This window comes from Lucilia sericata, unplaced genomic scaffold (assembly GCF_015586225.1).
Source record: "Lucilia sericata isolate MDLA Ls3-8-SP2 unplaced genomic scaffold, ASM1558622v1 Contig000397F_arrow, whole genome shotgun sequence".
Classification (NCBI taxonomy): domain Eukaryota; kingdom Metazoa; phylum Arthropoda; class Insecta; order Diptera; family Calliphoridae; genus Lucilia; species Lucilia sericata.
Window position 1 is genome coordinate 151,456 of NW_023994415.1, and position 27,863 is coordinate 179,318.

At 31.5% G+C, this 27,863-nt stretch overlaps 1 protein-coding gene across 7 annotated transcripts; it reads left to right on the forward strand.

The window, feature by feature from the left end:
* The first annotated feature begins 1,382 nt into the window (after positions 1–1,382).
* LOC119604460 (transcription initiation factor TFIID subunit 4) lies at positions 1,383–20,109 on the forward strand. 7 transcript variants are annotated; one of them, XM_037957086.1, is made up of 11 exons: positions 1,383–1,920; positions 8,829–9,761; positions 12,695–12,856; positions 13,227–13,607; positions 17,027–17,665; positions 17,737–17,850; positions 17,924–18,175; positions 18,237–19,280; positions 19,352–19,525; positions 19,649–19,774; positions 19,881–20,109. In XM_037957086.1, the coding sequence occupies exons 2-11, from the start codon at positions 9,360–9,362 to the stop codon at positions 20,034–20,036; spliced, it is 3,450 nt and encodes a 1,149-aa protein (XP_037813014.1). In that variant the 5' UTR covers positions 1,383–1,920; positions 8,829–9,359; the 3' UTR covers positions 20,037–20,109. The 7 variants fall into 7 exon arrangements, with proteins under 7 accessions (XP_037813014.1, XP_037813019.1, XP_037813013.1 ...); XM_037957085.1 differs by lacking the exon at positions 1,383–1,920 and adding an exon at positions 3,927–4,948; XM_037957087.1 differs by lacking the exon at positions 1,383–1,920 and adding an exon at positions 3,927–4,634.
* The last annotated feature ends 7,754 nt before the right edge of the window (positions 20,110–27,863 follow it).

Here is a 27,863-nt window from a genome sequence, read left to right on the forward strand (position 1 = left end):
GGGTTAACATTGTCCAATTGTACTTAAACTTTGGCAATCCTAAAATCTGACAGAAAGAAACATTTTAGGGGGTGAACCAAAAAAAATTCAGAAAATTTGTTTACCATATGAGAAAAAACCACCCTAATGTATATTCTAAGAGTAAGCTGTACATGGTTACCAGGCCACTCGTGGAACATCGGCAACGAAAGAGCAAATGTACTTCATATAGGAAGCGTGAGGAAATTAACCTGACGAATACAACACCGGTACAGGAAACGAGGACTGAATTAATTAAGAAGTGTCCATATGGCCGCTTATAATAATGAAACGGTGGATTGGGCCACTAAAATCTTATGTGGTCGTCCCAAGAAGAGAAGGACGAGGAGAATGAACGATTTGAAATAAATGTAAAGCATATGGAGAGGACGGTGGATTACATACATACATACATATTTCAAAGATTTTGTCTAAATTAAAACTAAATATATTGGGAGCGATGTTATTCCAGATACTACATCCGCTCAGGAACATTAATTGCAAAATTTTAAAGAATTACGTCCATGAATTTTAATAATGAATAATAATTCCTTTTATACATAAATCACTATAAATACAATATTTTACTTTTAGCAATGTTTACATAGTTAGTTTTTTTTTTTTGCAAAGGAAAATAAAATTATTTCTTATTGTGGGTTTCTCCCAAGATGCAGCTGTGTAATGACATAAAAAGTGCTCATTTATCCACGACTAAAAACCGCGACTACCTTTCAGAAATTAAATTGTACAAAAACAAAGTATTCGGATTGTGTTCTAAACAAATTTCCTAGTAAAATTAATCACCGTTTCGTTTTGACGGTTATAATAAAATATAATATAAATTCCTACGTAAGTACCTCTTATAGTTATCCTATTTGTTACCTACCTTGTATACTAATCCTAAATACTAGTTTATTCTTTTGCCAGTTATTTTCACTTTATACTTTACACGAAAGAAAAAAAGAAAAAGGTTTTATAACAGTTAATGCTAAATAAAATGCAAATAATATTAAATAATAGTTGTTAATTTTCAATGTAACGACTAAATAAAAATGATCAAAAATACGTATGTATTTTTTTATGAATAATTTCATTAAAATTTCAAAAGTGTGATTTTTGTATGCTTAATATTTTTCTTATTAGCTAAATCAATTAAAAGCTTTTAGTTTTTAAATGTTTAAAAGGCTCCCAATTAAAAAGTTAAAACTTCTTTTTCTAATATTATTTTTTTGCCAACGCCGTACGTTATACAACTATGACAAATTTTAAAATTTCCTAAAATCATTAATCTATTACAATTTTAACGTCGTTAGATAAAACCACCAACTCTGAAGTGTAAAATTTCGTTGTTTGTGTGTTAGTTTATGGTTTGTGTGATTGCAATGAAAAAGTGCGGGTCGCATAGAAATCGTAGGCAATCTTTTTTAATAAAAAACACGTAAATTTACGAAATATCTAAATAAAATTATATGAAAAATATTCTAAAAGCATTATATTTTCAATATCTAATAAAATTTTTACGCAAAATAATGATGAAAAGTGTGAAAAATTGAATTGAAAATTACACCTCCACGGACGACGGTGTGTTTGCGAAATACGTGAAAAAAAGAAAAAAAAAATTATACGGATGAGAGAAGTATTAATATTTTGTGTGTATGAAGAAGAAATAATAAAATAAAAAAAGAAAAGAAAAAAGTTTATACAGTGCCACAAAGTGAGTGAACGAGTGTGTAAAGTGAAATTTATTCATTAAATTCTTCATTATCCCGCTTTGAAGTCGTCTCATTAAGGTTTCAAGCAACAGCGGTGATTATTTCAATTCCGATATTTCAATAATAAAAAAATATATAAAACGAAATTCTCAACAAAAAAAGAAAGGAATACAAAAAATACACATACAAGGTGAATAAAATGAATGCATATGGAAAATTTATTATGAAAAAGTATTAAAGTTTTTGTAATTAAGTGGGAATGGTATGATTGCTAAAATTACATTAATGAATGGACGAATGGATGTTTGATTGATATGGCAGGAAGTCTGATGAAGAAAAAGTTAGGAAAAAATGTGTGGTGGTGCTCATCGAGTCAATTGAAATGCGGCTCTTACGAGACCATCGTTTGGTTTCTTTTTGCCGTCGGTCGGTCGTTTTTTCATTTTTTTCCATCATGTTTTTTTCGGCTTCATTCGCTCGCTGTCCGCAAAATCAATTGTATTTGTTCTGTGTCTGTTTCAGCCGAATCATCAGCAATGTATGTGAAGCTTTATTATCATCATCTACGTCTGCCCGTTCAACCAGTCTCGTTTTCCTTAATTCCCCCACTTTGTATTACCTTTCTTCCATCCACTTTTTTTAATTTTCTACTTTTTGTCATTCCAATTTGTTTGTTCGTTTATAGCTTTTTGTCTAGTTATTTTGTTACGTTTCTGTACCTAATTTTGTTCGTCGTCCTCTTCGTTTTCGCCGTTGTTGTTTTTGTTTGTAATTTGGCCTTCTACATTTTCTTGGATGAAGTGTAAGAATGAGCGGTTAAAGCAAGTGTCAAAAAATGTGTTGCCAGATAGTTGCAATAATGGAAAATTACAAAATTAGAAAAACGGGGAAATATGACAGTTATTAAATTCATTCTACTAATCTACTCAGAATAACTATTTGGATTAAATAAATAAGTCCAACATTTTTTAATTTATTAATGAAACCTATAGTATACATTTCGTCAAAAGTTGTTATTGCTTATATGTTTATTTGTTTACATATCATATGACATTTTTGACAGTAAGCATATTAGTTATTAAATTTTTGTTGCCTCAGTAGGGAGGAAAAATATCTTAAACTCACGGCGATGAATGAGATCCATTAAAAGGGAATATAATAGTACTTCTTTCATTAAATGACTTTTTGTCCTCTTTCTTCCTTCTCTTTCTCTATCGAAGAACACATTCTATCTTCTAATATTATAAAATATTCTATGAATTTGGGTGTGTATGGTTCGTTCGTGTTAAGACATCTATTGAATGTTCAATTCAGCAATTTCTTCAATATCGCAATTGTACTTAAAATATCTTTAAAATTATTTTGTTCAGACACGGGTTATCTGGCGGTTTTACGACAATAGATGTTTAGGGGTTTAGTAATTTATTTCGCATAAGTATATTAGGAGTTGAGTAGGTAAGATTAAGCATAACATCCTGCCTTTTTCGAATTAAAGCTATTAGATCTTGTACGAAACTCGTCTACTTTTGTGGCCGCAAAATTCTTCTTAGATTATTTTGAAATGAACACTCGCCATTAATAATATACTTTAACATTATGTGATGGGATTTTGTCGAATTTACAACGTAAAATGTGTAATTTGTGATTTTTAAATCTGGCAGTCTTCTGTATACACATGAAATTGTTTACACAACTAGGTGGCGCTATATAATTTGCTTTTTTATTGCATGAAGGGAGGTAACAAAATTTATGATAAACGTATAAAAAAGAAAAATGTAAAAATGAGACAAGTCAAACAAAAAATGAATTTGCTGCAACAGTGTTGACAATAATTATAAATAAATTGAAAGGAATGAAATAAAATATATTTTTAAACATTAAAAGGGACAAAATAATAGAAAACTCTACTTGGACATTTTTGTGTCACTTGTTTTTTTTTCTTCAAAATACAAATTTGCAAAATTCTAGCAAAAATTATGCAAATTTTTAAACAAAAACTTGTTTACCTTCAAAATAACACTCAATTAGCAGTACTTTATACATAGAAAACAATCTGGCAGCCTTGAAATAACTTCCAGTAAAAAGAGTTGTATTTTAGAGAAACTCTTTAATCTATTACAATTATTATCAGCAATTCTCTTTTGTTACGTCGTTCGAGAAAATGGCGGCGTCGTCTTCTGCCAAATTTTTTGTACATCAAAATCAAAATAAAGCAGCAAATTTAAATTCTTCCAGTGCTGCTTCTGCATTCGCCGTTGATGATAGTGACGTTGTTGAGTTCATTGAATTTCCATTGTCAACCATCATTTTTGTCTCTAAATAACACAGCAGTAACTCAAAGACGATTACAAATATTTTCACAAAAATCGAAAGAAATTACCAATAAATTTACGGAAAATCAAGAAATAAAAGGAAAATTACGTGCACAAATAAAATTAAATTGAAAAATATGAATAATGTGATTAAAAATGTGTGTAAATAAATGTGTTTTACTACAAAAGAAAAAAGAAAAAGTGAAAATTGTAACAAGTCAAGAAGAGAAGAGACACACAGAATAATCTCAAACCGAGTGTTAAATAAATATATCAGACCATCATCTACATATTTATCTAGCTCCTCATCATACAGTTGTAAAAAAAGCAACAACAACATCTAAACTAGCAGTACCAACAGCTGTGGTGGCAGGCGAGGATTTTGTTAGCCATCAGCCAGTCGGTCATCAAAAAATTGCAAAGACACTTACTAGATTGCAAGTGTCTTTTAGCAGCTTGCTTTTGCTTCCTAATCATCATTATTCTCTTTTAATATTTCAATGCTGACATTGATCACAACATGAAAAAGGGGTGAAGGTGTTTTTTGTTTTTGTACCTATATGGAAAATTATTGTATATCGATAATAAACAGGTACGCTTCAAACTAAGAATCGAAGTGATTAAAATATTTATTGCGAAAAATGAGCAGATAATTCTATAAAAACAATAAAATACAAGTGAACTTTAATACTGGCTGCTGCATCGTATTTGAGCAACAGCTTCGTCTCTCGTTTAATAAAGTGAGGCGGAGGAATACTACAATGTATGACAAACAAGAAGAACAACACAGCACAGATATTAAACAATAGCAGCAACAACATAATTATGACATTGACAACTTTAACTGACAACAAACACAATGAGGAAAACAATAATAATCAACAACTCGAAGTCAGCAATATAACGGTATTTCATTAATAACATGTTTTATTTGTCTCAAAAAAAAAAAAAAAAAAAAAAAAATGGGAAAAACCAGATCTTACCTATTTTTGGAGCATTTATTTGATCTTGTAGAATTAAGGGTATTCCCATAACTCTAAATCAAATAATTGTAAGAACGTTGCCTCCATAAATAATGGATATTAGGAATCAAGTGTGTTTGATTATGACAGTGCTGTGTAGTTTTAAGACTTGATTTTTATGATTCCTATTGATCAATAAGTTCCTGTTGTTCCAGATCTATATTTGAAGTCATCTATCAAAAATAAATGTTGTGATTAATGGCTTTGTAATAAAACATGGCATGAGTCTGAAAATTATTAGAATGCACAAAACTTAAGGAATACTAAATATTTTTAACGATAAATTCCCTATCACCAAACTCTTAACCTCAAAATATGAATGGTCTGTCCGGTACTTGTTGATTTTAGATTGGAAAAGCAATAAATTATGTTTCTTCAATGATGAGAATTTTTTAAAATCATATTCTGTCACTTACTGAAAAGAAATACATAATATGATATTCTTTTCATGGCACCAATGTTATCCTCACGCTTAGGAATTGTTTACTTTAGTACTATATACTATGAGTTCTCATTCTGCTCGACCAGAAACTGCTTGCATCTATCAAGTATTTTCATTAGAAGGTATTTTTAGTGCAATTTCATTATTATCGAGGTCCAGATATATAAATTCTAGTTCAGTTCTAGTTCGGTTCTAGTTGAGTCTAGTAAGTAGTAGTTCAGTTATTATTCACTCATGTTCCAGTTCAGTTCTTGTTCAGTTCTTGTTCAGTTCTTATTCAGTTCTTGTTCAGTTCTTGTTCAGTTCTAGATCGGTTCTAGTTGAGTTCTAGTTCAGTTCTAGTTCTAGTTCAGTTCTAGTTCAGTTCTAGTTCAGTTCTAGTTCAGTTCTAGTTCAGTTCTAGTTCAGTTCTAGTTCAGTTCTAGTTCAGTTCTAGTTCAGTTCTAGTTCAGTTCTAGTTCAGTTCTAGTTCAGTTCTAGTTCAGTTCTAGTTCAGTTCTAGTTAGTTCTAGTTCAGATCTAGTTCAGTTCTAGTTCAGTTCTAGTTCAGTTCTAGTTCAGTTCTAGTTCAGTTCTAGTTCAGTTCTAGTTCAGTTCTAGTTCAGTTCTAGTTCAGTTCTAGTTCAGTTCTAGTTCAGTTCTAGTTCAGTTCTAGTTCATTTCTATTTCAGTTCTAGTTCATTTCTAGTACAGTTCTATTTTAGTTCTGGTTTAGTTCTAGTTTAGATCTAGTTTAGTTCTAGTTTAGTTCTAGTTTAGTTTATTTCTAATTTAGTTCTAGTTCAGTTCTAGTTCAGGTCTAGTTCAGTTCAATATCAGTTCTAGTTCAGTTTTAGTTTTGTTGTAGTTCAGTTTTAGTTCAGTTCTAGTTCAGTTCAAGTTCAGTTCAAGTTCAGTTCAAGTTCAGTTTTAGTTCAGTTCAAGTTCAGTTCAAGTTCAGTTCAAGTTCAGTTCTAGTTCAGTTCTAGTTCAGTTCTAGTTCAGTTCTAGTTCAGTTCTAGTTCAGTTCTAGTTCAGTTCTAGTTCAGTTCTAGTTCAGTTCTAGTTCAGTTCTAGTTCAGTTCTAGTTCAGTTTAGTTCAGTTCTAGTTCAGTTCTAGTTCAGTTCTAGTTCAGTTCTAGTTCAGTTCTAGTTCAGTTCTAGTTCAGTTCTAGTTCAGTTCTAGTTCAGTTCTAGTTCAGTTCTAGTTCAGTTCTAGTTCAGTTCTAGTTCAGTTCTAGTTCAGTTCTAGTTCAGTTCTAGTTCAGTTCTAGTTCAGTTCTAGTTCAGTTCTAGTTTAGTTCTAGTTCAGTTCTAGTTCAGTTCTAGTTCAGTTCTAGTTCAGTTCTAGTTCAGTTCTAGTTCAGTTCTAGTTCAGTTCTAGTTCAGTTCTAGTTCAGTTCTAGTTCAGTTCTAGTTCAGTTCTAGTTCAGTTCTAGTTCAGTTCTAGTTCAGTTCTAGTTCAGTTCTAGTTCAGTTCTAGTTCAGTTCTAGTTCAGATCTAGTTCAGTTCTAGTTCTAGTTCTGTTGAGTAGATAAAATAATTGTTCTAGTTCAGTTCTAGTTCAGTTCTAGTTCAGTTCTAGTTCAGTTCTAGTTCAGTTCTAGTTCAGTTCTAGTTCAGTTCTAGTTCAGTTCTAGTTCAGTTCTAGTTCAGTTCTAGTTCAGTTCTAGTTCAGTTCTAGTTCAGTTCTAGTTCAGTTCTAGTTCAGTTCTAGTTCAGTTCTAGTTCAGTTCTAGTTCAGTTCTAGTTCAGTTCTAGTTCAGTTCTAGTTCAGTACTAGTTCAGTTCTACTTCAGTTCTAGTTCAGTTCTAGTTCAGTTCTAGTTCAGTTCTACTTCAGTTCTAGTTCAGTTTAGTCAGTTCTAGTTCAGTTCTAGTTCAGTTCTAGTTCAGTTCTAGTTCAGTTCTAGTTCAGTTCTAGTTCAGTTCTAGTTCAGTTCTAGTTCAGTTCTAGTTCAGTTCTAGTTCAGTTTCTAGTTCAGTTCTAGTTCAGTTCTAGTTCAGTTCTAGTTCAGTTCTAGTTCAGTTCTAGTTCAGTTCTAGTTCAGTTCTAGTTCAGTTCTAGTTCAGTTCTAGTTCAGTTCTAGTTCAGTTCTAGTTCAGTTCTAGTTCAGTTCTAGTTCAGTTCTAGTTTAGTTCTAGTTCAGTTCTAGTTCAGTTCTAGTTCAGTTCTAGTTCAGTTCTAGTTCAGTTCTAGTTCAGTTCTAGTTCAGTTCTAGTTCAGTTCTAGTTCAGTTCTAGTTCAGTTCTAGTTCAGTTCTAGTTCAGTTCTAGTTCAGTTCTAGTTCAGTTCTAGTTCAGTTCTAGTTCAGTTCTAGTTCAGTTCTAGTTCAGTTCTAGTTCAGTTCTAGTTCAGTTCTAGTTCAGTTCTAGTTCAGTTCTAGTTCAGTTCTAGTTCAGTTCTAGTTCAGTTCTAGTTCAGTTCTAGTTCAGTTCTAGTTCAGTTCTAGTTCAGTTCTAGTTCAGTTCTAGTTCAGTTCTAGTTCAGTTCTAGTTCAGTTCTAGTTCAGTTCTAGTTCAGTTCTAGTTCAGTTCTAGTTCAGTTCTAGTTCAGTTCTAGTTCAGTTCTAGTTCAGTTCTAGTTCAGTTCTAGTTCAGTTCTAGTTCAGTTCTAGTTCAGTTCTAGTTCAGTTCTAGTTCAGTTCTAGTTCAGTTCTAGTTCAGTTCTAGTTCAGTTCTAGTTCAGTTCTAGTTCAGTTCTAGTTCAGTTCTAGTTCAGTTCTAGTTCAGTTCTAGTTCAGTTCTAGTTCAGTTCTAGTTCAGTTCTAGTTCAGTTCTAGTTCAGATCTAGTTCAGTTCTAGTTCTGTTCTAGTTCTGTTGAGTAGATAAAATAATTGGCTATATATGGAAGTTGCTTTCCACCCATTATTGTCTTCTTAATTAAAATTTATTAATTGAGACAATGCTCTATAAATGAAAAATAAGCTAGATAATCGATACACTGTTCCTGGTTTAAAACATATAAAAACCTTTACAATAAAGAGATTTTTATTTAATTATGTTTATTAGTTTGCATAGGCATCTAAATGGAGGATATATAAAATATATCTACTCATGTATATGCAAGTTTTAAAATATGTACTTGGATTATTAAAACGTAAAATTACTTCTATTTCAAAACATGTGCATACCAATAAGCATTTTAAATTATATACAATTAAGACTCCTACCCCAAAAAGATCCTTTCTTTCAACGAGAAAATTATTAATAAAAATAGAAATTTTATAAGAAAAATCCTTCGTTGTTTCTTAATTTATTTCAATATGTCTAAATATCCTATACTTGCAATAATTTTTACAAATAATTGATAAATATTTTATTTATTTCTATATTTAAAGGCGGCAGTGGCAACTAAATATGAACAACAAATAAGTTCTATATGCAACAACAACAACAAAACACACAAGTATTTAAGAAATAGAAAACCAACCACAGACCACCAAAATCTTAAAACTACAATTAAATTTAGAAGAATTTAAAGAAGTGAAAAGTTATAAACAAAAAACCAACACGTTTTAAAACTAATAATCATGAAACCTCTAATAATAAACATTTGAAGCAAAAAACACCAACAATAATAAACACACAAACGTTAAATCTATAAATAAACGCTGAACAAGCGTTAAAGTACTGAAACGTTTACGGTAACTTTAGAACATATACGTTCTTAAGATCGTTTGTTCAGCATAAAGATCTCATCAAAAGTGTTTCTATAATTCTGTCAAATCATCAACAAAAATTTGTAAACAAATAATCAATAATAACAAAATAAATAAACAAAACCACAATATATTTGTTAAAAATCAGCAATAAAACTAAGCAACAATAATACCAACAGCAGCAACAATAAAATTCACATCTCCAACGCAATGAATTCAAGTCAACCTACACAAGCTGCACCCGGCAATCGTATTACGTTCACAAGTCAAGCTTTGCCCAATGGAACGATTAATATTGGCAGCGCACATGGCGGTTCGATTATATCGACGTCACAATTGCCGAACACAACAACAATCAAGACAATAACATCAAGTGCTGCTGGTCAGCAGCATCACACATTGCCCCAACAGGTACAAGTTCAGCATCACCAGGTTTTACAAACAGCCAGCCAGCAACAGGGCAATCCGTCAAATGTCCAAAACCAGCAACAATCAGTAGGTGCCACACAAACCCAAACATTAGTTATAAAATCTAATCATGCTGTCTCATTGCCGGCGGGTATTGTCTCAAGTGCACCCGGAATTGTAACTATGACCAAAACCATACAACAGGTATGGGTCGCCAAATTCAAAGAAACGAAGTCCAAAATTGAAATTTACAAAAAAAAAAAAAAAACAATCTTTATATAAAAACATATGTAGTCTTCTAACGATCAATTAGTTTCTCCTGTTGGTCGTTTTTATAATCAATCTATATTAGAATGTTTTATTTGGTATTTCTTAAAACACAAAACAAAGAAACGAAAACAAAAACTGTAGACAAAGTTGCCTTCTTCTTTTTTTCTTTCCAAATTTGAACTAAACTGTCAAAATTGCAATTTGTATTATTCTCTTGATTTGTAGAACTCTTTGTTTGATTACAATTCCTCCAACGATTTCCTTTCAATAATATATCTTATTTGTATTGAGAACATTGTCTTCAGTTCACTTTCAATATTGTTGTTTAAAACTAAATTTCTTTTTATTTTTATAATTTTGGCAAAATGGGTGCATTAGAATATGTTAGATAATAACTATATATCAAACACCGCTGGTCTGTTGCTTGTTTTCCATATTTTATTTTTTAAATTTTAGAATTAAGTACTTTGTAGAGTTTAAGCATGCTTTCGGTCTTTCTAGCATTATTTTGAGGCATACTACTTTTTGATTGCTTTACTTTATGCTTTTTTGTTAATATTAATACTAATTTAAAAATAATTATCGAAACATAAAGTACTCCACAGTTTCTTACACAGCAATCGTATCCGTGTCGCCTTTAGTACACAGTTCTTTTATGCTGTTTGCTTTTAGAACTAGAGGGCTAATTGATTATCCGAATAATACCTCTGTCCATGTCCTTCAGCAGGTTCTTTTGAACGCTTGGTAGCGGTTTATAAAAAGTAATATAAAAAAATTAAATCTGTTACAGTTCCTCCAGTTCATATTATGTTCTGTTCTTGATCAAATCTAAATCATTATTATAACAGTTATATTTCATATCTAGTTCAATTCGTGTTCTAGTTCAGTTCTAGTTCTAGTTCAGTTCTAGTTCAGTTCTAGTTCATTCAGTTTTAGTTCTGTTCTAGTTCAGTTTTAGTTCAGTTCTAGTTCAGTTCAAGTTCAGTTCAAGTTCAGTTCAAGTTCAGTTCAAGTTCAGTTCAAGTTCAGTTCAAGTTCAGTTCAAGTTCAGTTCAAGTTCAGTTCAAGTTCAGTTCAAGTTCAGTTCAAGTTCAGTTCAAGTTCAGTTCAAGTTCAGTTCAAGTTCAGTTCAAGTTCAGTTCAAGTTCAGTTCAAGTTCAGTTCTAGTGCAGTTCTAGTTCAGTTCAAGTTCAGTTCAAGTTCAGTTCAAGTTCAGTTTCAAGTTCAGTTCAAGTTCAGTTCAAGTTCAGTTTTAGTTCAGTTTTTAGTTCAGTTCTAGTCAGTTCTAGTTCAGTTCTAGTTCAGTTCTAGTTCAGTTCTAGTTCAGTTCTAGTTCAGTTCTAGTTCAGTTCTAGTTCAGTTCTTGTTCAGTTCTAGTTCAGTTCTAGTTCAGTTCTAGTTCAGTTCTAGTTCAGTTCTAGTTCAGTTCTAGTTCAGTTCTAGTTCAGTTCTAGTTCAGTTCTAGTTCAGTTCTAGTTCAGTTCTAGTTCAGTTCTAGTTCAGTTTCTAATTCAGTTCTAGTTCAGTTCTAGTTCAGTTCTAGCTTCAGTTCTAGTTCAGTTCTAGTTCAGTCTAGTTCAGTTCTAGTTCAGTTCTAGTTCAGTTCTAGTTCAGTTCTAGTTCAGTTCTAGTTCAGTTCTAGTTCAGTTCTAGTTCAGTTCTAGTTCAGTTCTAGTTCAGTTCTAGTTCAGTTCTAGTTCAGTTCTAGTTCAGTTCTAGTTCAGTTCTAGTTCAGTTCTAGTTCAGTTCTAGTTCAGTTTAGTTCAGTTCTAGTTCAGTTCTAGTTCAGTTCTAGTTCAGTTCTAGTTCAGTTCTAGTTCAGTTCTAGTTCAGTTCTAGTTCAGTTCTAGTTCAGTTCTAGTTCAGTTCTAGTTCAGTTCTAGTTCAGTTCTAGTTCAGTTCTAGTTCAGTTCTAGTTCAGTTCTAGTTCAGTTCTAGTTCAGTTCTAGTTCTAGTCTGTTCAGTTCTAGTTCAGTTCTAGTTCAGTTCTAGTTCAGTTCTAGTTCAGTTCTAGTTCAGTTCTAGTCAGTTCTAGTTCAGTTCTAGTTCAGTTCTAGTTCAGTTCTAGTTCAGTTTCTAGTTCAGTTCTAGTTCAGTTCTAGTTCAGTTCTTAGTTCAGTTCTAGTTCAGTTCTAGTTCAGTTCTAGTTCAGTTCTAGTTCAGTTCAGTTCTAGTTCAGTTCCAGTTCAGTTCTAGTTCAGTTCTAGTTCAGTTCTAGTCAGTTCCAGTTCAGTTCTAGTTCAGTTCTAGTTCAGTTCTAGTTCAGTTCTAGTTCAGTTCTAGTTTAGTTCTAGTTCAGTTCTAGTTCAGTTTTAGTTAAGTTCTAGTTCACTTCTATTTCAGTTCTAGTTCACTTCTAGTTCACTTCTAGTTCTGTTCTAGTTCAGTTTAGTCTAGTTCTAGTTCAGTTCTAAATTATCTATATAGTTCATTTCTAGTTCAGTTCTAGTTCAGTTCTAGTTCTATGTTCCATAGAAATAAATATCCAATTACTTCAAAATTTAATAAATAAATCAACTTAAGTGTTTTAGTAATTAAAATATATTTGTAAATGCAATCGTAATTTTATCTTTTATTAAGCATAAATACATAACATACATATAACTAGCAACCTACCCAAATCCCAATTAATTAATGTGAATCTTATTCCCATACATTTAAATTTTATTTTAGCATTTAAATTATATTAAAAAATATTTTGCACAAGAGATGTATGAAACTCCTAATAAAAATACATTAAATCAAAACGAAAGCAAATGCATGCTGTAGTGTCTATGGTATTTAAGAATTAAAAAATATACAAAATTATCCATATTGTTAAGAAACCATTAAACTAATATATACAAATTTATATAATTCACAAACAGGGTAATCAACCATTACTTAATTCCATCATACCAGCTGGTGTAGTAGTAGGCATGCGTCCTCCAACTGCCCAACAACAACCAAAGAATGTCCAAGGGAATACAGTGGGAAGAATGGTTATTGGAGGACCACATATGGTGGGAACTAGACCACAAAGTCCAGCGGTAAGTCTAAAATTTTTGTTAATTATTTTTTATTCTTAAAAAATTATATACTAAATTAAACATCACATCGAGAAAAGTATGGGTATAAAAACAAATGCCTTTACTTCTTTTAACACCTTAGGATGGAATGTATGAATGATGGTGGTAATTAACCTCTTATAATAATAACCCGAAACATTTTAATACAAACCAAACAACAAATTCGCCCAATAACTAATATTTAAAATGATTTTTTAAATTTACTTTTCTACAATTAATCTTTAGCATACAATTAACTTTTACATCCTGTGTTTTTGTGTGTAAATTACATTTTCCCATAATTTCCTTCCTTTGATTTTGTTCTTTTTTCGTTTTTTTGGTTTATCCGTAGATAACATTAAGTACACTAACCCCGGGACAGACGCCTGCACTCATTTTGAAAACAGAAAATGGATTTCAATTATTGCGCGTAGGGACGGCTACGTCGGGTCCGGTGACACAAACAATTGGCACTAATTCCACAAACCCACCACAAATACGCTTGCAAACTGTTCCAGCTGCTGTAAGTAGATTCACAGGGCCACCTTTAGCACTACGTAAAACGATTGTAAGATCATCCACTTCCACCTCCACTACCACCACAACCACCCATCACCACCACCACCAATCGCAACAACAGCAATCGCAAACGCAACAACAGCAACCGCAACAACAAGTAAAAAAACAACATCAGCAACAGGCAACAACTACATTGAAACAGATTAAACAAAATGTAATTGTCCACTCGATTCTCTCTCTAATTTACTTCTCTAAATCCTTTATTTCGTCTCTATTCTCCATAAATACTCGTTTTCTCATTCTTTAGAAAGAATGATGATTTGTTTTCATTATTTTAAATTTTAAACTTGATTTCAATATTTTGAGTATTTAGTTTTATCTTTTTGTTTCAATATAAAGCGAGAGTATTTTCTAATTCTCAAAATTTGTTTGCAAACCTAGATTCTTACGTATCTTCTCAACAAAATATGTTGCCTATGATTTTGTTTTCTATTCTTTCTTTTTTGTGAATTCAGAAAATGTTGCATTTTTTAATATATTTATGCTCTCTTTTAATTTAAATTATTAAAAGTCATATTATCATGCGAGTGAATGCAAATCGGGTGAAAATAGAAAATTTCTTTTTAAAGATGTAAAGGTTTTTTTAATTGTTGTGCTTTTTAGTGATTGAGAACAATATAATTTTGATAATAATATAATTTATTTAGTTTCTATTTGTTGTTTCTCTCGTTTTGAAAAAAAAATTAAGTTTGAGTTTCAATTCGATTATGTATTATTTTTAACTAAAATGATCATTACTGTAAAACTTAATGTATTTTGAAGTGCCTGGATTTTAAATCTTGTTTAAAAACTATGTTTGGTGTTTGTTTCGATGTTTTAAAATCATTATTGGGAAAGATCTATAATTTCATAAAAATACATTTAACTAAAAATAACAAAACTCATTAAAGAGTTTATGGAAATGTCATTAGATTAGGTGATAACAATGCATTTAAATTTGAGTTCAGTTCTAGTTCAGTTTTAGTTCAGTTCTAGTTCAGTTCTAGTTCAGTTCTAGTTCAGGTCTAGTTCAGTTCTAGTTCAGTAGTTCTAGTTCAGTTCTAGTTCAGTTCTAGTTCAGTTCTAGTTCAGTTCTAGTTCAGTTCTAGTTCAGTTTTAGTTCAGTTCTAGTTCAGTTCTAGTTCAGTTCTAGTTCAGTTCTAGTTCAGTTCTAGTTCAGTTCTAGTTCAGTTCTAGTTCAGTTCTAGTTCAGTTCTAGTTCAGTTCTAGTTCAGTTCTAGTTCAGTTCTAGTTCAGTTCTAGTTCAGTTCTAGTTCAGTTCTAGTTCAGTTCTAGTTCAGTTCTAGTCAGTTCTAGTTCAGTTCTAGTTCAGTTCTAGTTCAGTTCTAGTTCAGTTCTAGTTCAGTTCTAGTTCAGTTCTAGTTCAGTTCTAGTTCAGTTCTAGTTCAATTCTAGTTTAGTTCGTGTTCAGTTCTAGTTCAGTTCTAATTCAGTTCTAGTTCAGTTCTATTTCAGTTCTAGTTCAGTTCTAGTTCAGTTCTAGTTCAGTTCTAGTTCAGTTCTAGTTCAGTTCTAGTTCAGTTCTAGTTCAGTTCTAGTTCAGTTCTAGTTCAGTTCTAGTTCAGTTCTAGTTCAGTTCTAGTTCAGTTCTAGTTCAGTTCTAGTTCAGTTCTAGTTCAGTTCTAGTTCAGTTCTAGTTCAGTTCTAGTTCAGTTCTAGTTCAGTTCTAGTTCAGTTCTAGTTCAGTTCTAGTTCAGTTCTAGTTCAGTTCTAGTTCAGTTCTAGTTCAGTTCTAGTTCAGTTCTAGTTCAGTTCTAGTTCAGTTCTAGTTCAGTTCTAGTTCAGTTCTAGTTCAGTTCTAGTTCAGTTCTAGTTCAGTTCTAGTTCAGTTTCTAGTTCAGTTCTAGTTCAGTTCTAGTTCAGTTCTAGTTCAGTTCTAGTTCAGTTCTAGTTCAGTTCTAGTTCAGTTCTAGTTCAGTTCTAGTTCAGTTCTAGTTCAGTTCTAGTTCAGTTCTAGTTCAGTTCTAGTTCAGTTCTAGTTCAGTTCTAGTTCAGTTCAGTTCTAGTTCAGTTCTAGTTCAGTTCAGTTCAGTTCTAGTTCAGTTCTAGTTCAGTTCTAGTTCAGTTCTAGTTCAGTTCTAGTTCAGTTCTAGTTCAGTTCTATTTCAGTTCTAGTTCAGTTCTATTTCAGTTCTAGTTCAGTTCTAGTTCAGTTCTAGTTCAGTTCTAGTTCAGTTCTAGTTCAGTTCTAGTTCAGTTCTAGTTCAGTCTAGTTCAGTTCTAGTTCAGTTCTAGTTCAGTTCTAGTTCAGTTCTAGTTCAGTTCTAGTCAGTTCTAGTTCAGTTCTAGTTCAGTTCTAGTTCAGTTCTAGTTCAGTTCTAGTTCAGTTCTAGTTCAGTTCTAGTTCAGTTCTAGTTCAGTTCTAGTTCAGTTCTAGTTCAGTTCTAGTTCAGTTCTAGTTCAGTTCTAGTTCAGTTCAGTTCAGTTCTAGTTCAGTTCTAGTTCAGTTCTAGTTCAGTTCTAGTTCAGTTCTAGTTCAGTTCTAGTTCAGTTCTAGTTCAGTTCTAGTTCAGTTCTAGTACAGTTCTAGTTCAGTTCTATTTCAGTTCTAGTTCAGTTCTAGTTCAGTTCTAGTTCAGTTCTAGTTCAGTTCTAGTTCAGTTCTAGCTCAGTTCTAGTTCAGTTCTAGTTCAGTACTAGTTCAGTTCTACTTCAGTTCTAGTTCAGTTCTAGTTCAGTTCTACTTCAGTTCTAGTTCAGTTCTAGTTCAGTTCTAGTTCAGTTCTAGTTCAGTTCTAGTTCAGTTCTAGTTCAGTTCTAGTTCAGTTCTAGTTCAGTTCTAGTTCAGTTCTAGTTCAGTTCTAGTTCAGTTCTAGTTCAGTTCTAGTTCAGTTCTAGTTCTGTCCTAGTTCAGTTCTAGTTCAGTTCTAGTTCAGTTCAATTTCAGTATTAAATTTTTTTTAATAAAAAGTATTTAAAATCTTTTTATTAAAATATATACATATGTATTTCCCCCAAACACCACCCAACTATTTGTGTAAAAATAATGATCATCTTTAGTTAAATTGCTTAATTTTCAAAAATTATTCATTGAAAAATTATTTTTTGGCCAATTTATTTTAATTACATTTTGTTTTAACTGTTTCTTTTTAAGATAATGAGAGAAAATCTATAATTTATATATTTTTGAAAAAAAAAAAAAAATATATAAACAAAACTGTTGTTTAGCACAAAATTTTGCACTTTTGAAATTTTATAGCTTATTTTAAATAAGAATCTCATAAGACTCTTTTTAAAAAAATATGTATTTTTTTATAATTTGCCTGTAGTACTGAATGTTGGTTGCTTTATTAATGTAAATATGTAATAGTTTTTTTATATTAAAAAATTCTTACTTTGATTTTCTTTAGCTGAAAATCATTTTGATTTTGTTTTTTTTTTTGCTAATCATATAAACATTGATATTATTGTAATATATAATTTTGCATTTCAAATTAATCAATTCATTATTATATTTTTTGGTGTAATAATTTATAGTTGTTTTACTTGTGCTTACAATTTTTTTTTTAACTTACACTTGTATTTACCTAAAGTACTATTTGTTTTTTTAATACTAATTTCTTCTCTATATAGTCAATATCAAATACCTCAACCGCCAATAGTATAGTGGTCAATTCGGTGGCTACTTCCAATTCTCAACCGACCTATACGTCGCAATCGAACATATCAATGCAGCCACATCATACAACAACGAATGTTGTTGCCTCTATGCAACAACATCATCAACAGCAACAACAACAGCAGCAGCACCATCATCAACAGCAGCAGCAACAACAATTCCATCAGCAGACTCAACATCTACAATCCCAACCCCAAATAACCCAGATACAGACAATACCAGCCCAACAAACAAATCAAATCCAACAGAACCAACAACAGCAGCAACAACAACATCATCAAACAAATACCAATAACAATACTATACATAATAATGCCAATAGTACGAATAACATAAGCGGTAGTACTACGTTAACCACCACAACAACAACGCCTCAGAGTGCTACCGCTCAGGGTAATACCAAAGAGAAATGTCGTAAATTTTTGGCAAATTTAATAGATCTATCGACACGTGAACCAAAACCGGTGGAGAAGAATGTAAGAAATTTGATACAGGAACTGGTAAATGCAAATGTTGAACCGGAAGAGTTTTGTGATCGTTTGGAGCGATTATTGAATGCCAGTCCACAACCATGTTTAATAGGATTTTTGAAGGTATGTTTTTAAAGTTCGGATTTTTCAAATAAACAATAATTTATAAGTAAATTTTCGTATAAAAATTACAGAAAAGTTTACCACTGCTGCGGCAAGCTCTATTTTCTAAAGAATTGGTAATCGAAGGTATAAAACCACCGCCACAACACGTAGTGGGTGGCATCAGTATACAGCAACACTTACCGGTAAGTAACAATACACAAAAATTGTAACAAGTTTCTATAAGAAGCGTTAATTTTGTAAATCTCTACTTTTTAGAAAATTCAAGCACATATCCGTCCCATTAGTCAAAATCAAACCACAACCATTGGACAGACACAAGTGCGTATGATATCACCCGCCTCGGCTACAAGACCAATTGGACATACTACGATAACAAAACAGCCAGTGAGCGGTATACGCATACAGGGACCGGCGAATGGGCCACGTCTGTTAAATACTCAAATACGGGGACCAGTGCAGCAGCAAACAAATGCAACACAACAACTGCAAACAGCACCAACGCATGCGGTAATTAATTAAATGTTCCATTTTAGTACTATATAAAAACTAATGTTCTCTCTCTCAATAGAATATTGTTCAAATACGAGCTCCTACAGCAACACAACTTAATCGTCCTGCCACTGTTCAAATACGTACGGCTAAGGGTAAAAATACAACGACTTCAACAGCTAGTCCTAGCATAACGCATGTTAAAGTGGGTCAAACTCAAATTAAAGCGATATCCTCATCGCCCTCACCCGCCATTTCGTCACAACCACCCTCGTTGGCTGCCATTTCGAATAATGTGCCCACGGCGTCATCAAATCTATCATCATCGGCTTCAATTATTTCGACAATTAATTCTGTTGCTAGCAATTCGATGGGTAGCGGGACTAGTTTACCGGTACCATCATTACCCACCGTGCAATTACCACCGGCAGTGCTGGCCCAACAACAACAGCAGCAACAGCAATTGATTAACAACGCCAACTCTTTAATTAGCACAAATACGGCATTGCTGGAATCAATAAAAGCTTCCGAAATTAAAAACGAAATCAAAACAACCCCAACTTTAATATCAAACACCTCCTCCTCCTCCGCCACATCGTCAAGTATAATGACAATGCCGCCCTCATCGATGGCTACACCACAAACACCTACAACGGCTAACAGAGCTCCTGCCAAATCATCTGCTGCCTCGGCCAGTAAAGCGGCAGCGAAAAAGAAAAAAGATCTGGCCGACAAAGAGCGTGAAGAACAAAAACTCACCACTTCAACGTCGGCCACAAGTGCGGCTTCGTTTTTCCAACAACCTTCCATATCAATGTCATCGTATGGCGATGATGACATCAACGATGTCGCCGCCATGGGTGGCGTTAATTTGGCCGAAGAAACTCAACGTATTTTAGGTTGTACGGAAAATATCGGCACACAAATACGTTCATGCAAAGATGAGGTTTTTCTCCACTTACCCGCACTCCAGGCACGTATACGTTCGATGGTAATGGAACGTGGCTTAGAGGAACCATCACAAGATGTAGCTGTGCTAATATCTCATGCATGCCAAGAGCGTTTGAAAAATATTGTCGAAAAATTGGCAGTGATAGCGGAACATCGTATAGATGTTATAAAGGTAAAGAAATGAGAAATGGTTTTCTTTGAAAGGAATGTATTTGATATAGAGTTATTTTTTAAATTTTCTAGTTGGATCCTCGTTATGAAGTAACAAAAGATGTACGCGGTCAAATTAAGTTTCTGGAAGAACTAGACAAGGCTGAACAAAAACGTCATGAAGAATTGGAACGTGAAATGTTATTGCGTGCAGCGAAATCACGTTCGAAAGTTGAAGATCCCGAACAGGCCAAAATGAAAGCGAGGGTAAGTTGGGATGGTCCTGGGAGATTACTTTTAGACGTGCGATTATCTTGAGCCCACAACATTTTTCTCTTTCATTTATCATTCCAATAAATTTCTAAATATGTAATTTTTCCCCTTTTGCAGGCAAAAGAAATGCAACGCGCTGAAATGGAAGAACTGAGACAACGTGATGCCAATATGACAGCTCTGCAAGCTATTGGTCCACGTAAAAAGTTAAAACTTGATAGTGATGGTGCTAGTAGTGGTTTGGTAAGTACAAACTTAACAAATCATAAACTCTTTAGTTTTATGCGGAATGAATCTCTATCTATAACTTTCAAATTCTTCTTGTTCGTTCTTATAATATGATTTTTAGGGTTCTGGTATAAATAGTGTGTTAGGACCATCAGCGGCACCGGCACCCTTAAGGCCGCGTATTAAACGTGTTAATTTACGTGATATGCTCTTCTTTATGGAACAAGAACGTGAAACGTGTCGAAGCCAAATGTTATTTAAGGCATATCTTAAGTGATGCATTATTTTAAGGAAAATACCCCAACAACAAACAAACTACAACAATCTACAATATAGTGTAAAAAATGTAATTTTTTTCAACTCTTTCTCTTCCTACTCATGTGCTACTTACTACTACTACTACTCCTTCAGCTGTACTCCTATTGTTTTCAACTTTTTCATACATTATTTTTCTCTCTTCTTTAATTGAATATTATAATTACTCGTATATCAGTCATCCCTATTCTAAACTACTCAAACTACTCTGTCTTTGTTATTTATATTTTTAAATGCTTTATTTTATAACTTTAAATTAATTTCCCTTACACTTTCCGTTTTTTTAATCGGTTCTTGTCATTAATTATTATTAAAGAAAAAAAAGGAAAGAAAAATCAACGCTCTTCTTTCGTTTCTTTTTTTTTAACAAATTGCTTAACAACAAACAATATTTTGTTAGATATTTTTTTTCAACATTTATTATAATTATAATCTTTATTTTTTTGTTTTAGTTATAAAATTATTTTACCATACTGCTTCCACTAGAAACAAACAAGAGAAAAAAATCATAAAGCAAATAATATTTATATGTAAAGTTTTCGTATTTTTTAAAAAAATAATCTTTATTCATAAACAAAAAAAAAAAAGAAAAACCTCAAAAAATATATATAAAAACCATGTTTTTTTATTTTTTTTTATATAAAATGGCAATATTTTTTTCTATCTACGTTTTTTTCCTAGATTTTTAATTTTTATCATTGGATTTTTTTTTTAATTTCTTTTTTATTTTTTTTATGAAAATTTTTTAATTTTTCTTTTTTTATTTTTATGTAGCGTTGATTTAAAATTCTTTTTGTATTTGTTATATCGGTTTAATTAAGGAAACAAAAAAAATCAAGTTTTTTTTTCTTCACACATAATATAAATCGCAAAAATAAAAGATTTAAATTGAAATGTTAATTCTGTAAAATATGGCCTTATAATGTTAGATTTGTAAAATTTATAAATATTTGTAAATTAAAAAAAAGAAAAACACACATACACATAATTTTTTATATATATTTTTATTTTTTGTTTTTATTATTAAAAAAATAACAATTTTTCGCTAAACGTCATGAACGTTTGTTAAATTTCCATTTGGTTGATGAATTAGAAATATAAATATGTAGATGTATTGAATCAAAATTTTGAATTTTCTGAAATTTACAAAAAGAGTTTTAAACAATAAAAACTTCGTCTACAGGTTATCAACAATGTTATTGAAATCGAAACAGTCTATACATATTATAGCATTAGCATATTTTCCAAACAAAAGCATTGAAAAGTATTTGACCTATAATATTCTAATCCGTGGCTCAATTCATCCTTTTCACATTACACCTTTAACAGTCAAAAGTCAAGTATATAGAGCTGTTTATTGTCGAGACTATAGAACTGTCTATAGTCAAGACTACAGTCTACAGTCGAGACTATAAGGAATTCTACTATAGTCGAGACAATTAAACAGTCTACAATCGAGACTATAGAACTTTTTATAGTAGATACTAGTCGAGACTATAGAACTGTACATAGCCGAGACTATATAACTGTCTATAGTCGAGACTATAGAACTGTCAATAGTCGAGACAATAGAACTGTCTATAGTCGAGACTATAGAACTGTCTATAGTCGAGCCTATAGAACTGTCTATAGTCAAGAAAATTAAACTGACTATAGTCGAGACTATAGAACTGTCTTTAGTCATGAATGTTGAACTGTCTTTAGTCGAGACTGTAGAACTGTCTATAGTCGAGACTCAAGCCTCAAACTATAGAACTGCCTCAAGTCAAGACTATAGAACTGTCTACAGTCAAGAATATTGAACTGTCTATAATCGATACTATAGAACTGTCTTCAGTCGATACTATAGAACTGTCTATAGTCGAGACTATAGAACTACCTATAGTTGAGACTATAAAACTGTCTATAGTCGAGGCTATAGAACTGTCTATAGTCGAAACTATAGAACTGTCTATAGTCGAGATTATAGAACTGTCTATAGTCGAGACTATAGAACTGTCTATAGTCGAGACTATTAAACTGTCTATGGTCGAGACTATAGAACTGTCTATGGTCGAGACTATAGAACTGTCTATAGTCGAGACTATAGAACTGTCTATAGTCGAGACTATAGAACTGTCTACAGTCGAGACTATAGAACTGTCTATAGTCGAGACTATAGAACTGTCTATAGTCGAGACTATAGAACTGTCTATAGTCGAGACTATAGAACTGTCTATAGTCGAGACTATAGAACTGTCTATAGTCGAGACTATAGAACTGTCTATAGTCGAGACTATAAAACTATCTATAGTCGAGACTATAGAACTGTCTATAGTCGAGACTATAGAACTGTCTATAGTCGAACTATAGAACATTCTATAGTCAAACTATAGAACATTCTATAGTCGAGACTATAGAACTGTCTATTGTCGAGACTATAGAACTGTCTATAGTCGAGACTATAGAACTGTCTATAGTCGAGACTATAGAACTGTCTATAGTCGAGACTATAGAACTGTCTATAGTCGAGACTATAGAACTGTTTATAGTCGAGACTATAGAACTTTCTATAGTCGAGACTATAGAACTGTCTATAGTCGAGATTATAGAACTGTCTATAGTCGAGACTATAGAACTGTCTATAGTCGAGACTATAGAACTGTCTATAGTCGAGACTATAGAACTGTCTATTGTCGAGACTATAGAACTGTCTATTGTCGAGACTATAGAACTGTCTTTAGTCGATACTATAGAACTGTGTGTAGTTGGGATTATGGAGCTGTCCATAGTTGAGATTAGAACTGTCTATAGTCTAGACTATTGAACTGCGTGTTGTTGAGATTATAGAGCTGTCCATAGTCGAGAGTGTAAAACTGTTTATAGTCAAGATTATAGAATTCTGTATAGTTCAGATTTTAGAGCCGCCCATAGTCGAGACTATAGAACTGTGTATAGTTGAGATTATATAGCTGTTCATAATCGAGACTTTAGAACTGTTTATAGTTGAGACTATAGAACTGACTATAGTCGAGACTATAGAGCTGTGTATTGTTGAGATTATAGAGCTGCCTATAGTGTAGACTGTATGTGCATTCTGCATTACGATTTTTGTAAGTTTTTATTTTAGAAAAAATCAGATATGTTCCATAGGTAATGCCATCATCTGAAAGATTTAATATCTGTATTTTCCTATTCTAATTCGGAAAAAAGTTTGTACATTTCCCTGCTTTTAGTTAATCAAAATTTCCTATTCAATCTAAACATTAATTTAATTTTCAATTTTTTTCTAATTCATAATTTTCTTACTCTTCTTTTATAAAAATAAAAGTGGTGTGTTTAGCGTTAAAATTCTCTATATTTTCTACATTTTATTTTTATATAATAATTTGTTATAGTTTTGTAAAAATTAAAAAAATAAATAAAATCCTAAAATATTTAAAAACATAATTAAATGTAGAAAACATTCTCAGCAAGTTTTCTATTAAAACAAACAAAATAATATAAAGAAAATAATGTAGTAATAAAACAAACCAACCAACCAGCATAACGAAATAAATTTAAAATTAAGTAAAAAATAAGAATTAAAAATAAATAATGTGAAAGATATAAACCCCATATTTGAAAATAAGTAAAACAATATTTTGCTAGATTTTATAAGTTAAACCAACCACAACAAATTAAGTTAGTTATAAAAAAAGTCGTAAAACGTAGTAAAACAAATAAATAGTAGTTAAAAATAATTTAAAAAAATTTCATACTTTAAAAATAACATACAAAAACAAGAAAAAAAATTATATTTAATAAACAATATTTGTTTAAAAAAAATATTCAAAATAAAGAATAGTTTGTCAAAAAATTATTAAAACCCACAACCAACCAATCCAACATAAGTGTACATTTTTCTCCAAACTCTAAATTTCCTTAAAAAAGAAAAGATCCAATTCGTTGTTAAAAGAAAACAAAACATAGCAGAAATGACTAAAATAAAATAAACTAAACATAAATAAATTACAACAAAAACAAAACAAAATAAAATCCATTTGTAAAGTTAATAAATTTTCTAGTAAAATTTTAAAATAAACAACATTTAAACAAAAAAACAAAACAAATAACATAAAACATGTTTTCATAAAATAACTAATAACAAGCAATAGATTATGTATTTTTTAACAAAAACTGAAAAGAAAAAGAAAAATAACATTAATTTATAAATACTAATTGTAATTTATAAAAATTATGATAAATAAGAAAATAAAAATTAAAGAAAACAACCAAGAAGCTAAAATGAAAATTAAAAAAAAAAGTATACATTACCTTAATTTATATATAGAAAAAACAAAGAAAATAAAACAAAAAAATCATATTTCTAATTTCATTTTATCCTCTTTATTTTGTTTTATTAACAAAATATTTTTTTATATAATTTATAAATATATATTTTTCTTTTTTTGTAAATTTACTGTTAAAACAAAAATACATTGAGTCATTGTAAGAAAAATTTAAAATGAGAATTTAATAAAAAAAGAAATAAAATAAAATTAATGAAAAAAAAAATGAAAAATATAATAAATATAAGGACTATGATATTCTAAATTTTGATTATACATGAAATAATCAACTGATGAGTTTTCCATTCCGAAGAGTTAAGGTATGTATTTACCTTAACTAACTAATATAATGAACTGTAGGACTTAGGCTAAGGATAGCCTATAGTTGAGGTTGTGAAATTCTGTTGCAACTAGAACTGTCTGCCGTCGTGAATAGGACTGAATATAATACTAATACTGGAACTGTGTACAGTTTAGGCTGTAGAACTATCTTTTAATAGGGACTATACAACTGTTCTTAGTCGAGACTATAGAACTGTATATAGTCTGTTAATAATCAAGTATGAAAATTGAAAATTGTTTACTTTTGAGAATAGTCTAGTCCATGGTATATAGAAAACAAGGTAACTCCGTTCTCTCTTAATGAAAAATTTTTTGACGTAAATAAGATTTTTTGATATATAGTTTTTGTAAACAAATAAATAAAAACGTTGCCACACAGTTTAAAAGGGAAATTATATTTAGGAAATCAGAATTAAAAAATGTGTAATTTTGTTTACAACAAAAGTGTAACTGTTGTGAATTGCAAATATAAACGATTATAAATACGTTTTAATAAATGTTTTATTATTGTTTTATATTTTTATATAAACTAACACTTTACAAAGAAAGAATGAAGGTGATTAACCATAAATTCGCTGGAATTTCTTCTACTCAATGGTAATTTCTTGGTGGCGTATCATAATGTCCAGTGACACAATGTCCATGGACATTATGACACTTTTAAAAAAGAAAAGTTTTGGAAATTTTATTTAGATTTAAAGAAAGGGACACTCTCATCCCGAAAAGAGTTGCTCCTAAATTTGGTGTATGTTGCATTTAGGATTGGATTAAAAAAGTGTCCTCGTAAGGGGGTTTTAAATTCTAGGGTATTTCGAATACCGGCTTCGCTATATTAACACATTTTTGATAAATGTACTTTTTTATGTCCTTTTGTTCGTAGACATTGTGACACTTTTAAAATTGTCAACGTCCATGGACACTATGACTTAATTTAGTGTGTCATATCGTCCATGGACATTATGACACGCCACCTAATTTCTTTATTTGGTTTAAGGGACTTCAGGACGTGCTTCTGAATTGCTAAAAGGTACTGGTTGATTTACTGGTATTCCTAGATCTTGTCGCTGTGTGCAATGAAAATCAAAAATAGAATCCACTGGCATATTCCGTTTTAAAATCAGGTCAAAATAGGGATATTTTCCTTTTTGTAAAACGTAGTATGCCACTGGATTAAAAGGGATATTATTAGACTTTACAGTGTTAATAAATGGCCTACCGGACATACATACACACAATATATACGATGGTCCTGAAGAAGTAAAACTTTCAAATATCGTGAGCGCTGTTAGATTAGTACTATATAAGATTGATCAGAACATTTTCGCTATTTATTAAACAAAATTATATTCTCTAGAACAAAGACGTCAGCAACTTTCTTCTTTGATGGTATGTTGAAACTCCTATATAATGCTGGCCAGTGAGACTGGCCAGCATCTCCCGACACACAAATTTGGAAGCAACAGACTTTGGTAGATAGTATTATTTGATTTATATTTTGTAATCTCACGGAATATTTGTTTTATTTATAATATTTTTTAATTTATATTTGAAAAAATATTTTTACAGACATTTGAAAAAGAAATATAAAAGTAAACAAAAAACATAGGTTTTAAGGTAGATATGGTAGCACGATTTTAAGCAATAAAATAATAATTCGCCCAAACGTCAGAAGTTTAATATGGCTACAAAAAGAGAGAACGGCCATACCTTTATTTTTTCTACTATGGTCTAGTCAATCGAAAATTTAAACAAGTAAGAAATTATAGTCGGGCGAGGCCGACCATATAATACCCTACACCTTTGACAAAAATATAATGTGATTTAGTTGCCATAATAAAGCATTTAAGTTGAATTGTACCTTGCCTTAGATATTCATACTTAAGCCGTTTATTGTTGAATAAAATTGTGGACATTTAAGTGAAATTTTGATGGGGGTTTTTATAGGGGCTAGGGTCATATGAGAACCTATTATTATGGAATTCGTGGGGGTCATCAAGTCTTGTATACAACTTGGTTATTGCAGCTTTTTGTCGAGATATGAGTATATTAAACATAATTATGAACTTAAAAGCCCTATTCGGCGGGTTCAGTTGTATGGGGGCTAGGTGAAATAATGAACCGATGTAAACCATTTTCAACAGGCTTCATCTACGGTACCATAAAAGATCATGTGCCAAATTTCATTGAATTATATCCAAAATTGCGACCTGTAGTTTGATTACAAGTTTTAAAAGCCCTATTTGGGGGGTTCAGTTGTATGGGGGCTAGGTGAAATAATGGACCGATGGTAACCATTTTCAATAGGCTTCGTCCCTGGGACAATAGAAGATCATGTACCAAATTTCATTGAATTATCTTCAAAATTGCGACCTGTAGTTTGATTACAAGGTTTACATGGACGGACAGACGGACGGACATAGCTAAATCGACTCAGAAAATGATTCTGAGCCGATTGGTATACTTTAAGGTGGGTATAGGACCAATATTATTGTGCGTTACAAACATCAGCACAAACCCAATATACCCTCCCCACTAAAGTGGTGTAGGGTATAAACAGAATATAAAAGAACATAGAATATTTGTCTATAGTCGAGACTATATAACTGTCTATAATCGAGACTATAAAACTGTGTACAGTTGAGACTATAGAACTGTCTATAGTTGAGACTGTCTATAGTCGAGACTACTGAACTGTCTGTAATTGATACTACAGAACTGTCTATAGTCGAGAATATAGAACTGTCTTTAGTCGTGACTATAGAACTGTCTATAATCGGGACTATAGATCTGTTTATAGTCTCGACTATAGAACTATTTATAGTCGAGACTATAGAACTGTTTATAGTCGAGACTACAGAAAAGTCTATAGTCGAGACTATAGAAAAATCTGTAGTTGAGATATTAGCAAAGTTTATAATCGAGCGTAGAGAAATGTCTATAGTCGAGACTATAGAACTGTCTATAGTCGAGATTATAGAACTTTCTGAAGTCGAGACTACAGAACTGTCTATAGTCGAGACTATGAACTGTCTTTAGTCGTGACTATAGAACTGTCTATAGTCGAGACTATAGAACTGTCTTAAGTTGGGACTATAGAATTGTCTATAAACGAGACAATAGAACCACGGCAAAATAGA